This window comes from Larimichthys crocea, chromosome XX (assembly GCF_000972845.2).
Source record: "Larimichthys crocea isolate SSNF chromosome XX, L_crocea_2.0, whole genome shotgun sequence".
NCBI lineage: Eukaryota > Metazoa > Chordata > Actinopteri > Sciaenidae > Larimichthys > Larimichthys crocea.
Window position 1 is genome coordinate 3,370,716 of NC_040030.1, and position 14,574 is coordinate 3,385,289.

General features: G+C 43.7%; 1 protein-coding gene across 8 annotated transcripts in view; it reads right to left on the bottom strand.

The window, feature by feature from the left end:
- Positions 1-14,121, bottom strand: part of ppfia2 (PTPRF interacting protein alpha 2) — a 144,763-nt gene extending 130,642 nt beyond the window's left edge. For 5 of the 8 annotated variants that reach the window (XM_019276886.2, XM_019276884.2, XM_019276882.2 and 2 more), the window contains exons 1-2: positions 13,720-14,114; positions 3,636-3,891 (exon numbers count right to left, since the gene is read on the bottom strand). In XM_019276886.2, the coding sequence (XP_019132431.1) occupies positions 3,636-3,884 (249 nt within the window). In that variant the 5' untranslated portion in view covers positions 3,885-3,891; positions 13,720-14,114. Of the gene's footprint in view, positions 1-3,635; positions 3,892-13,719 lie in introns of those variants that run through there. The other 3 variants (XR_003461260.1, XM_019276883.2, XM_027272127.1) reach the window with 3 other exon arrangements.
- Positions 14,122-14,574: the final 453 nt, after the last annotated feature.

A 14,574-nucleotide genomic window follows, 5' to 3' on the forward strand; every position in this document is an offset into this window, starting at 1 on the left:
GGATGGGAGGAGGGTCACATGTGCTGCAGGCTTTGGGTGCGCTCTTCCTCGATCTCTTTCTCTGAACTCTGAGTCTGTCGAGGGCTGGCAACGAAACGCACGATGCATGAACAGCGGAGATGCAGTTGAGGGTAAAAGCAACCACAAGACTACAAGACTAATAACGCACACACTGGAAATGTTGTCTTGTGTTATTTGTATCTGTGTTATCTATTAGGGCTGCAACTATATATATATAAAATGTCAGAAAACAGTGAAATATGGCCATCACAGTTTCCAAGTTGAAGCCTTGAAATGTCTTACCAGTCGAATTCAAAGATATAAACAGACAGGACACAGTTCTGAACGATGAAAAGGCGAAAACTATGAAAACCTGTGAATATTTTTTGCAGTTTCTCTTGAGAAACAATCAAACAGTTGCAGATTAATTTATTTACACTGTTCTTCTAGTTGCCCAGTGTGGCTGCTGGAAAATGATACAAAAGATCCGTCTTCTCAGTCAAACACTCTCCATCTGCGGGCTTAAAAAGCGGCTCTATAAACCCCTGAATCCATACTTGACATAACAAACTTGACACATCAATCTGCGATGAAGAAATGGGTTACTATGCAGGGATGTCTCTTTGCTTTGCAGGAGCACGCTACAAACTTTCAGCCTCAAAATATAGACGTGTCAGGCAGCGACGGGTGTTGCTGACAGTTGCCTTGGCGTTCTTCTGCACTGTAACAAAATGGCCCTGATGAAATGTGGAAAGAGAAGACAAGGGAGGCATTTCTGGGAAGGGACAGAGCCACTATTGGATTGTTATGCGTGTAAAAGGGGGGACGCCTGGAAGCGTCAAGCGGGGACGGCGAGTGTCACTCCGTTCAGTCAGAAAGTGTCATGACGAGTAGCTGAGCCGTGACCTCTGATGGAGAGAGAGGAGGAGAGGAAGACACAAGGCCGGAGAAGACAATGACAGCAGAGAGAGGGAGAGAAAAGGAGGAATATGAGGGAGGATAAGTTTGTAGTCAGCCAACGCCTAATCCTGCCAGAGCTCTGGGCTTTAGAAACAGGAGGAGTGATATCAGTAAAGACACATTCACCGCCTGCCTATGGAGCTAAATGAGGACACTTCTGTCTTCAAAAAAAAAAAAGAAGAAAGCTCATTCACCGCCTCCTGTCCTGAAAGAAGCTAAATCATTACAGGCCCGATCGAAAACATCCAAACTAGTGATGTGTCGTTCATGAACGAGCCGATTCTTCGTACTGAATGACAAGAGCCGACTCTGCTCAGGATCAATGCGGGCAAGAACGGGACTTTATTTTGATGGGCACGCCACGGGGCCAATCGCATGCGAGGACGGACTAGGATCATACCATTATGCGAAAGAAGGAAGTGGGGCAGACAGTCCAAAAAAAGGCTGCGAGTGTAGCGGTACAGGCCAGGTACACACAGAGCAACAAAAAGTGAAGCAGCATCAGGTGAGTGCAGAGTTTGTCGAATTAAAATATCCGTCAGAGCAGGGTCAACAACAAACCTGCACAGATGATAACAATGCAAAAATGAAAACACATAATGAAAAACTGCTTACTAGCACACAAACCACTCAGGATTGTTAAACTGCAGTAGTGATGCTAAATGAAGAGCCGAGTCGAAAGAGACGAATCTTTAAAAAAAGGGCTGGACTTCCCATCACCAGTGACGGCAGCTCGTCCAAAGAAGAAGAACTTGATATCATAAGATGCCATCAGATTAATTGATGGAATCTCGAGGAAGAAGAGGAAGAGGAGGATCGCCAGAGTGACATCTAATTTAAGCCGGGTAATCCAGGAAAAAGCATCAGATCGGTGTGTCAGCTCTGTCGTTACACAATGACAAGCAATACATCAGCACAGCCGCTGGACAGCAGTGAAAGTGCCCCATCGTGGAAATGTTGCTTCACTTTGGGAATGTTTGGAAAGAAGAAAGAAGAGGACAGAACGGTGTGTGTGAAATATCCGAACATCTATTTGTGCTGCTTAAGTTTTCCCTTTTTCCTCTCTTGTAGTCCTTTAGTACTTTATTACTCCCACCTTGTGACTTCGAGAGGCCTCGAGGCTAAAGTACAATCAGGGGAGCACATTACCCAGAGTTGAAACCCACAGTCGGAGATGAATCTGACACGAAAACACAGCAAAAATTCTCAGCTTTAAAAAAGGGGCATATTTACAAAATCTCGACACCCCAGACTCCCCACGCGTCAGCAGCGTGTGACTAGAATTACTGACACACTTTTAGAAAGTGCTAATCTCCTCCCTGTAGGAATTATTACCTAAGACTTCTTTTTTTTTTACAACGCGCCACGCCAAAATTCAAAGCTCACACTGAACGTGATCAATCTACCAGCTCCGTACAGGTCTCTGAGGGACATGACGAGGCGTTTAAAGACATTTCAGTCGGCTCTAGTCCCACTACAGGTAACAAAAACAGCTGAACATACACACTAATGCACCATTTGTGCATGCTTTATCCAAAGAAAACATTATTATGCAATCTAGTTTAACTGGAGTCCAACTGATAATTACACTGTTTAAAGGGAAGCAGGAAATAAACACTAAACTCTCTTTGCTTGGTTTAATTTGGATGTAGCGATTTCATTCGGTGTCACAGAGCCACTGAGTTGGAAAATTTTCCAAAGTAACGGTACTGGAACACAGAATGTTTGTGCCATGTTCTTTTTAAGCACGATGGACTGTAAATGAAAGGCTAATTACACAAAGTTTCAATGAGGGATACGACTGGAGAAGAATATATTTCACATCGCTCTATTTTGTAAGAATTCAAATGAGAACAAAGCGATAAAACAGCAGGCATTCATCGGATACGTGATGAACGTATAGTGTACGGAAATAGCTGACGAGTGAGTCACCTCACTTCCTCCACATCCCTGTTGAGAGTTACACATGCACACGCGTCAGTAAGGATGTTATAGTACATCGTATGCGATCACAAAACTGTGTCGACTGCGCTTGGATTTTCAAATGTTCTGCTGTGAAGGCAGCACTCCGCTGAAAATATGACTCTGTCAACCCTGAAACGTAAAACTGACAATGAAAACCGTCAGTGTAACCCTGCACGGACTGGCGAGTACTCTACCGACCATCTCCGAATGGCAAAACAAAGAGTTTGATTTCATCTCACGATCTGAGACGTATTACGGTCCAGTCGTGCACAGATCAAGAGAGACACTTCGTGTATCCTGAATCTTTGCAAAGAAGAAAAAGCTGGCTGTCATGGCTGAGGAAAAATACAATTAATCGTAGTGTAACATCCGCTGTCCATATCCCTGTCGGACACTTTGGAGGGTTGAAATAGTTACAAAAGAAGTTTGAAGTGCTCAAAGAAAAGTAGATGTTTCTATAGCAGTGTGTGTGTCCATAGACGACATGATTGTGTATATATGTTCAATGTTTTGACTGCAAATGCTTAAAAAAGCGACAAAACTCAAGTTCAGTTACACCAAACTCCTAATTTAAACTATTTAAATAAATAAAGATATCAACGTCTAAGGTAGACGTCCTGGTGATGTAGGAGTTCAGGTCCACAGATCTTTCTTGCTCCCCGTCTTTCCCGTCTACATCTAAAACCAAAAGCGTCATCGCTGTGGCCTACCTGCGGCAGGGCGGAGCTGAGCTGGCGCTGCAGAGAATCGCGGTCGTAGATGACGTCCTGAAGATGCTGCTGGGCCAAACCGAGGCTCTCCTGGGTCTCTCTCAGCGTGTCCAGCAGCCGGTCCCTCTCGTCCAACATGTTGACCATCAGCTGCTCAAAGTGGGAGTCCGGGTCCGAGGCGCTGCTCTGAGAGCCGCGTTGGCTCAGCGCCGTGTCCTCGCTGATGGTGGGCATCACCTCGCACATCATCTTGGCGCTGCCGAGGAGAAAGGAGGTGAGAGTTAGGATTTCTTTACCAACACATTCCCCTTCAGGGTGGACGTATCCCATCGTACACCGGGCTGATGCAAGGTCAATAAAACTGCTCAAAAATATGAACCTCTAGGCTAATCGAAGTGGGTGCAATTCTGGAAAACAACATTAAATCATTCAGAGTTCATCACGGACTGACCCGTGATCACTTCTGAGTTTGATTTGCGATGGTTTTAATAGATGTCAGAGCTGTCAAAGTGGAAAATCAACCCCCAGGTTTGGAAGACTAAACTTATCTGAAACTTCCAAAACATATCACAACTACAAAAAGCACCTTGGGTTTGTTATTTCTATGAAAGCATGATCAATACCTTATTCTGTGAATATCCAGTATTACTATTTGTACGGCCGTGTGTGTGTGTGTGTGTGTGTGTGACTGGGCCTGACACAGTTGGAGCTTGGCTTAGCGTCATCCCGGCGGTTCAAAGCTGCAGAGATGTCTTGGGAGGCTGGGCGCTCTGCCCTAGATTTCACGCTTGTGCTGTTTAATGGGGCAGTCCAGATCAAGTTGCATAATACATTATATCTATGCTATAGTGGTTATGTGAAGCCATATTCCAGCTTCCCTGAGGGACTTGAGAAAGCCTCAAGAGTCGGCCTCAACCCACGGCCGGTAGCACGAGGTTTGCATCATGACACGTCACACGTCACGTGATGGAGCGGGGTAAGATTTAAACATAAAGCATGAGAGGTCAAATGAAAAGAAAACGAGTCCCACACATCTTCAGCCTGAGATTACAGCAGAGGCGAGACAGCAGCCTCCATCAAAACCTTCCAGCGGCACTTAAATGGACTAATTTACATATTATATCATATGTAAACCAAGCTAGTTACTAATACTTTCAATAATCATCAGGGTTTTGTCAGAAATAAGCAAAGATACCACCTTTAGGACGGCTAACAACAGACACTGCTGCGTCTCAGTGTCTCACACTTTAAGATGTACCGTGGGAAGTGAATTCCTCTAATGTTTGCTGGCTTTATTTAACTGTTATTTATACATGTGTATATAGTGTTAAAATAGGATATTGTATAGGTGTATAGTGTTAAAGTTTTGTTTTCTTACTATCACTTTCTATCTCACTTACCGTTTGGGAGCTGCTGTACCAAAAACGATTTCCCCGCTGGGATTAATAAAGTATTTCTGATTCTGATGTTTGAGTGTTTAATGTCTGAATATCTAAAATTCACAAAAATGTCACAAAAATAGTATGAAGTCATCTGCTGCAGGCTACGGAAGCCCTAGAGGGTCATACATACATACATTTTATTCCACCCGTTTTCCCGTGATAATGAGATAATTACCCGATAAAATTTGAGATCTCGAGAAAACAAAACAATAGTCTAGTGCAGGGGTCACCAAACTTTTTTCGGTGCGGGCCACATCAACTTGCCTTTCAGTGATGGGGGGCCGGGGTCAGTCTATAACCGGAAATGATATCAGTCCCCTTTTTTGAAATAATTGTGGCCAAAAATGCCTCAGGTTGCATCAGGTTTTCAAAAAAATTGCGGTTAAAGTTGTGGCACTTTTTACATTTTTGTTGCGGGAGGAAGTAAAAAGTTGCGATAAGTTGCGATTCGACAGTCGCGGAGAGGGCGCAGCGAGCACTAAGTCCACGGCCCCGGGAAGCGCAGAGGTCCGGGCAGGGATTGTTTGGGATCGTTAAGTGGGCCACTCCAATTGTTTAGGCGGGCCAGATGTGGCCCGCGGGCCGTAGTTTGGAGACCCCTGGTCTAGTGTATTAAATCATCGCAGGAAACATCATTTAGTGTAGCAATGTCAGAGGAGCAGGAGACACCTTTAGTGTGTTTTGTATTTGTTGAGGAAAATGATCTCGTTATCACGGGAAAACGGGTGGAATAAAATGTATGTATGTATGTATGACCCTTTAGGGCTTCCGTAGCAGGCCACAAATCATGACGCTAAGTTAATGTAGAAACCACAGCCCGACATATTTCAACCTTTTCCTTTCTCGGTCTTGCACAAACATATTAAAAAAGGTGTGAATCAGTTTATACAGACAATAATTAAGCCCAACAATACGCTTAATACTTCAGTTTAATCTTAATAATAGACCGTAGTGTGTGTGTGAGTGCGTGTGTGTTGACCCAGGCCAGGTTTACTCAGTAAGATATTCAACATTGCCCAGACTCGGTCTCCTCTAGATGGGTTATAATGGCAGGTCTGTGTCTCAGCATGTTCTGGCAGTGAGATGGGGTCTCCCATATCTTCTCCAGGCACCCAGCCAGATTCCCACCAGTTCACCATTCAGCCGCCGTTTAGACCCTGAGAGAGAGCCCGAGCCTCAGTGCTGCTTTGGCTGGACACTCCACACGTGCCATCCTTCGCTTGGAGAGCAGGCCTGCCTGCCGGCGAACAGGCTGGGGCCCCCAGCGGTGCATTTTAAGTAGAAGGTAGTGATTTATTCCTGACTCTGGCTCGATACGTGTTGGTTGTGCAAAAAAAAAATCCATATGAATCTGGCTGTGGATCAGAACAAACTTCAGGCAAAAAGTATTGATGCTGAATTTAGATGTTTGTGTTCTGATAATCGGTTAAAAGAAAGTTCCACCCTACAGTTACATTCATCTGCAGGTTTATCGATGCTGTCAGGAATTCATCGAAAAGCCGAACGGCAGCTCGCTTCCACAGTCTGAGGGGTTAACTCCGAAGTTTGACCTTTACTCGTGATCTTTTAAATCGCTCTCATTGTGGAGACGAGAGCAGAGCGGCACCAACAGACAAACAAACACCGCGAAATGCCAATTTTTTTTTCTTTTTTGTTGGTTAATGGTGTTTTATTCCTCCTTGGAGCCGAGTGTATGTGAGGATGTTTTTCTGCTTCATGGCACATACAACCCCCCTTCAGTCCTGTTGCTGCACCTCGTGCTTTGATCTCGCCGTGACTGCAACCTTAAATCATTTCTACTGTCTATGAAAAATCAATAGCTACGGAGGCAAAGTGCTCTGACTGAATATAATAAATATATCTCGTCTGCGAAGCCTTGAAGACAAATTCCGCCATGAACTCCTCAATGTCATGCTTGAGTCATTAGTTTCTCCTTAGTGTGATACGGGTAGGTAGTAGTGATGACGGGTAATAGTTGTGTGTCTGAGAGCAGCTGGGATGCAGATGTTGTTTATAGCTGCTAATACCACTTCCTCACGTCTGAACAACCGATTACAACAGCTACCTGGTCTACAGACATTCACAGAGCCTGAAACAGGGCGACGACTGACACCTTTCCTCTGCAATGCAACATTATGATAATGTACGCCAAGGAAATCTGCCTTCAAAGACTTTGGCTTAGCATAACTGCATGTCTAATAATGATTATGAACGATCTCTATCTGTCAGGATGACTCTGGTGGAGAGAATCGGTATTTGTAGCAAGAGACTAAGAGTGTCGGAGCTTAAGTGACTAAATTTAGTGCGGCTGGTTTAAAGACGTTAAATGTAAAAGCCTGAAATTATGCAGGAATCACGGGAGGGAGGAACAGCAAGCACGCACAATTGAACACATTGTGAGCCTGCAGATGAAATAAGAAATGCACACAGTCAGACAGACAGGCGGGGATCATTGGGCTTTCCTCTCCATGCCATATGCCAATCAATGAATTATTCAGGGCTAGTAGGAGCGAGGTTTTCTTCCCCAATCGGTGCAACAAACCCAGAACCCTTTTTTCTGCTCATAGCAGCCTCATCCAAGCTCAAACCTACGGCGAAACCCACAGCAATCAACAGCTGCATCCCACTATTGCTAGAAAGTACATCCACTATATAGACACCTCACAGTTTATGTTCAGTGTCTGCATTTAGTGCCAACGCAGGAAGTAGTTTGACCTGAATGTAGCAAGGCTGGAATGAAAAGGTAAAATTAATGTTTATTAACCGTCACCGTGAACTTTCCCAAACCTTGAAAAAAAGGTATCAGCGTGCTTGAAAAGAACTAGTCTTTCTTACACGATGTGTACACCGCCTGGGTAATCCGTAGTCAGTGTCCACACGGCGTGCATTTAGGCACAGTATACATCCATCAGTAGTAGGTGTAGATCCCAACACACAATTTTATGCAGGATACGATGCGTAAGTGTGGCGTTATCTTGACGGCAGATATGCGTTCACCAGATGGCTGAGCAGACAAGACTTTACCAGATCTTAACCGCGACCTTTCCCTAACTTTAATTTTCAGAATAAGCAGACATGGATTATTATATTCATAACTATGTTTTCATGCGTGTATAAATCACCTGAAAATAAGGATCTTTTTGTTTTTGTTACGTTAAAATTAGCCTTTTCTATCAGGTACCAGGAGTGGGTCCTTCACGGAGGTTTCTACAGTAACCCAGAACAGACAAACTAAACACCGACTCTAGACGGGGCCCTTTCAAGTGTGGTTTCTCCTTTACACTAGTAAGGCAAGGGTGATGTGAGGAGACTGCAATGCGGTGATTACACCGCTAGATACAACCAGGAACTAGTTTGTCTGAAGGCGAAAGTCCTTCTGTCTGTTCTAGCTGCGGTAAAAGCAGTAAACTTTCTTCCAGACGCTCTTCAATCAACTGACAAGCACTTCTTTTTGAAGTATGCTGACACCTTAACCCTGCTATGCCCTGCACAGATATATATATACGTTGTAACTGGACATAAAAGAAATTGTATTTTATCTGTGGTTCAGTCAGATAACAGCGTTGTTGTCTGGCGATAGCGCTGACTGGAGCCACGAGTATTTTCTCTTTGCTGGAGAAACTATTTTTATCTGACTTCTGATTCCTCACCTGGATTCTTGTTACTCAAGTCAGGGGCAGCATGTGCAAAATAATATCTCTCAGAAGATTATCTACACTTTAAAAAAAAAGCTGCAAACACGAGAGTAAAACTGCAGCAGACAAGTGAACCATCTATACGGGACAGATGTCAATTTTGGGCGAGAAGAAATCAGCGAGCTGCAGCTAATTTCCTGAATGTCTTCAGTTAATCTCATTAATGGGAACAATTGTGTGAGTAGATAAGGAGCAGCACACAAAACAGCAGCATGTTCCTGAGCAATATATGGCCGTACGAGGCGAATTCAGCACTATTCACCACCTGGGGAAGACACGTGGAGGACTGAACACGACACTGTGCTGACTCCGGAGTCACAAAAATAAAAGCAGCTTTATTTAACGGCGTGTTTAAAGCTTCCTCATAATCGCACGTGGAATCCATTCAACTTTTTAACTCGTTAAGCGAGGAGACGGTCATTTAAAGAGGTGGTAAACAAAACTAATCGGCCCACCGAGGAGCTAATCTTTTATGAAATGCGAGCCTCACGTTTCAAACATTTGTAACACCCTATTAGGTTCACTCAGGCTCGCTTCCCTCGCAACATGAATACGAGCGTTGGGCCCAAATTGTTTGTGATGATAACGCGCTTCACATACATCAGCACCAGAAGCACGAGGCTGATTACACGCGTCGCTTTGCGGTCGCCCAGGGGAGCTGACTACTGGGAAATTCTTTTTTAAATAACGTCTGCGTTTGATTTCTTGGCACGCCGCTGAGTGCAAAGTGCATCCGCAGACTGTATTGACGAGCACAAAGGGTAATGGAAAAACTGTTTGGCATCCGTATCAAGCCGACAGGTGGGGAAAGAGTGACGCAGCATCTTTTGTGAATGGGATCCAGACCAGACTGCATGGTGTGCTGAGAAATCCCATTCATATGGCACCAGAGAGACAGCTTGCCAAGAAAACAACAATTCAAGTCTATTTAGTTTAAGCACTGCCACAGGAACATACAACAGCACTCAAGTGGGAGTCCCACCGCGTGCATGGAGCAAACTGTTAACTCATCTCCAACACTGCAACAAGGCCGCACCGAGCCGATCTGGTGTTGTTGATGCGACTATCATAAATGAAGAAAAGTAACGCTGATGCTACGTGAGGTTAAATTATGGTCACCGTGACATCGTAAAAAAAGCTCGAGGATATTGGAAGTGTCACGTTTAACAGTATTGATTTCTGTTTAATTGTTTCTGGTCTTCACAGCGTGATCTCTGAGTTTTTGTCTGAGGATCTTCAATCCAGCTGATCGGGAGGAAACTGGCACGTGCCACACTCATTTTTCAGTTTGTCAGATTTTGGTATTGATAGCAGCAATAAACTGCATGTGATCGTCAACAAGTGTGGACTACTGCTTATGTTACACTCCCTACACCCTAGACGGGCACGTAACAATTGAATAAAATTCTGATATCATTAATAATATGGTGTAAATATTCCAGTGCCTCTGATGATTTATGGTTGTTTTCGTTCTCGTTTTGTGGTTCACGCTCGGTGTAATTGTTCCCTTTTTTTTTTTTTTTTGATTAGATTTTTTTGGCCTTTATGCCTTTTTATCGATAGGACAGCTGAAGATAGACAGGAAAGGGGCAGAGAAAGGGGGAATGACACGCAGCAAAGGCCGTCCGATGCGGGACTCGAACCCTCGGCTGCAGCGAGGACTATAGCCTCTACACATGGGGCGGCCGCGTTAACCACAACGCTACCGACCGCTCCTAATTGTTCCTTTTTATACATTTCTGGCTACAAACTCTCTCTCCACAAGAAAAAATACACAATATAAGTTAAAAATGAGCCTGACTTAAGAGCACCGACCTTTTCTAAAGACATCATGCTGACTACTATTGTGATTTCTTTTGGCCACCATAGATTTTATATCATGATAGCCCTCATGATGTGACAAAACACTCCATTTAGCCACGTTGTCATGTGATTTGGTTTGAGGCAGTAGCTAGGACATTTAGGTCACGTGCTCTTTCCAAACGCCTTTCAGGTGCGTTTTAAACTCTACAACTGAAAGTTACGCACGCTGATCGCCTCAAATCAAATCCTCGTATCTCAAAAGATGTCAACTTTATGAAAGGCCGTGCATTAAAGAGTATTTCTACACAGATGTGTTATGCAGTTAAAGGTTTCAGCTCTGTGTGGCATTTTTGCATCTTTCAGCTGATTGTTTTGGTTTCACGTCCCGCAGCTTCACTCTCACTGCTCTCATGAATGTTGCAGAAGCTCTGATAAATCCACTGCACACCACCAGCCCCGGCACCAAAAGCTGCCAGCAGGTGAACATAGTGGAGGCACTTAGCAGCTAAAGAGCCGGATATTTCCCTCAGGAGTCAGTAGAGAGTACAAACAGAGCTTGGTGAATATTGGACTGACACTCACCAGGTGGTGTCTGAGAATGAATGCTAATGTTACTCCGGGTCTGCTGGACGTGTAATGAGGCAACTGTTTGCTTACACGGATTAACCCAGCCGAGGAAGCAAGCAGCAAATACAAGATGACGATAAGAATTTAACGTTGTGTTCATACAGATGTGTAATTTATTCTTTTAAAACTGAGAGTGACATGAAACTATAAAAACCATCAAAGGTTGTAAATGCGAGGATTTGACTGAACAACATTCATATTCTAACATTTTTTAGATTTGACTATTTCTAAACTTCATCTAGCATTCCCTGCAAGAGTTTTATTCCAGCAATGTTCAGAAGGCTCTTAGAAGTCACGTGTAGGAAAACCTTGAGACAAATTGTGTTAAAATAATAATCATAAATGAACCTCTTAAGACTTTTTAAAAGTCAAAAAATATGCCAGAGATGGACATTTTGGAGATTCCACCTTAAACAGTCTATACTAAAACCTGACATTTTGGAGATTCCACCTTAAACAGTCTATACTAAAACCTCTGTAACTTTATAAAAACCTTGCAGAGATCATGTCCACATGTGTTGCTATGCTTTGACGTAGATTTGGAATTGCAACTTTCTCATTTCAAAGAGATACTCGTTGTAAAAGTGTGAATTTTTATTAGGCGGACATGAAATCTTTCATTTCTGCCATGTTGCCATCTTAATTTACTCTGAGCCAGCGACATACATACTGATACGTACACATCTGAACAAATGTCACAAGTGTTCCCTTTATTATGACACCAGAATTATTTAAATAGACCCTGTAGTTGCAGAGATATACTCTCTCTATATACATATATATACTATATACTAATTTTTATACTAATTTTGGGTATGTCATTTTCGAGGCTGGGGCTTAAGAGTAATATTAGGAGGTAAAAATGTTAAATAATCTTTGAAAACTGGCGCTCAGTTTGATTTATTTTCGTCCAAAGACCTTCGTCAGGTGTTTCATTTAGCAAATGACAATAAGTGAGTATTACAATCACTTATAGGAGGCCATATTTCTTGTTAGTGTGTGTAACTCTATAGTTTTATTAAATGAACAATCAAATCTACAAACAACTGTTGCTTCGTTTCCTTGCACATTCATTATTATGAACCCAGGCTGCATCATGGATCCGTACAGCAGCAGATAAATGAAGCTCGTGCATCTGTAGGTATATTTTGTTCACGTGTTCAGCCGTGACTCACGTCCTCACGTGGACACACCGAGCGGTAAAAAGTGAATTAGACAGAGACGGGATGAGGAGGATGGCACGGGTGTAGAGTTACACCCATCCTGCTGCCATTAGGGAGGCAGGAAAAGGGAGAGGAGGCTGTGCATCAAGTGTGTGTGTGCGCTTTACCTCTCTACCTGTGTGTGAGGGAGGATTGGGGAGGTGGTTACTGCGTGTGTCCTCTGATGTGCACACAAGAGGACAGCGTGCAGCCTTTAACATCGCCCCCCTGCAGCAAGGTCACGCAAACCATCAATCGATAGAGATTGAATAAGAGCGTCGATCGAGGCGAACAAAAAAAAAAAAGCCAATAAAGCTCAGGTTGTAGCTGGTTTGAACCCTCGCACCTGTCACCACCTCCGACGTTTCAGCCGGATTGTTTTTTTCTTGTTTATGTCATCACGGAGACATAAAGGCTTCTGCCACAGGTAGCCACCTCTCTGCACGACACCTCCGGGGTGTAAGACGAGCTTTGTCTCGCACGCCGCACACACATTAGGCTGCATCAATGGAAAAAAAAAGTCACACTCGCAACTCACAAGCAAAAATAATCACCCATCATCTCCCCTTTTATGGTTTGCAAATGTTAATATTCATTCAGCCTGCAGCACAGACAGCACCTGCCTGTGTATGCATGCATGTGTGTGTCTTTTCATTCATTCATCCACAACAGGGAAAGTGTGTATGTGTGTGTGTGTGTGTGTAGATATGGATGGATGACAGAGAGGCTGCTCATGCTCCCTCTCCCTCCTTGCATCTCTATAATAGCCCCTAATAATGTTGTTTATAGGAGGGGCAGCTGTTCCTCCTATGACAGCTCCTCTTTTCTCTTTTTTTTTTTACTGTTATTAACCGCACACACACATAAAACACACAGACACACACACACACCAGAGCTGACTGCGGCGCTGATAGACGGCTGCAAGGAGGAGAAAGCAGAAAAAAACCTCCTCATTGTGTGAAATGATAATTGGGGGAGAATCCTTGGCTATTGTCTGAAGTGCATTACATCATGCCAGCCTCTCAGTCTGCATCCACCCCCCCTTTAACTCTCTCCTCTGTCTCTTCACTGTGACAGCCCGGGCTTCTTTTTTTTGTCTCCTCCTGCAGAGCCTCACAATGTCAACCACACACACAACATGCAATGTAAAGGTTACATCCATCCACATCAGGTATAAGGCATCAGGAGTTGGAGGATGTGAAGAGAGAGGAGCAACAACAACAACAACAAAAAAAAGGAAAATCACCTTGAGCTTGCAACGAATAAGGGCAATGTAGGTCACTGCAATACCGGCGGCAACAGTGTGCATACTCACAATTTATTCCTTTACTATCAGGCTGGCAGAGGATCAATGACAGCTGCAGTCTCTGCGAGCTAAACCATCCGAGCAGGAGGCTTAGGAGGCGTCTTCAGCGGGGAGCAGGAGCAGCAGCAGCGGCGGCGCCGAGGATCCGATCACGGTGTTAGTGGTGGTGGTGGTGAAGGTGCGGCCGGTCCCCGCCGCTGGCATTGTCAAAAAATAATAATAATAATAATAATAATAATAATTTAAAAAAATAAAAGAGAGCAGGAGTGATCGCCCAAATTATCCCGCGTCCGGTAATGACATTTGATTTCCTGGGGAGGGATGGGGAGGAGGGAGGGGGGCCGCACACACACACATACACACATACACATACACACACGCGCGCACCGGTTAAGAAATTATGGCATGTTACAAATTCTGCTGTGATAAACTGGAGCTGGAAAAGACCATTGTGAGAGCTGGCGGAGGGGAGGAGAGCCGACTCTTAAAGTTGCAGCTGTGCAATTCTTCCTCCTCCTCCTCCTCCTCCCTCCATCCTGTGTGTGTGTGTGTGTGCAGACCTATAATAATAATAACAGTAATGATGATAATTATAATGATAGTGGAGACTATTACCCATTATTATTTATAAAAATGATATGATAGTGGAGACTATTACCCATTATTATTTATAAAAATGATATAATATGTACTGTTTCATGAGTAAGAATAAGATTTTAGTTCTGATGTTTGCTATGAAACAATAAAAATAATTATCCTGACAGCATTTCATTTTAAATAATAAAATAATTTCCACTCAATGGATCAATAACTTCAGTATAAATTGTATTTTTTCCCACAGCCACCACTTCTCTCTCTCTCTGT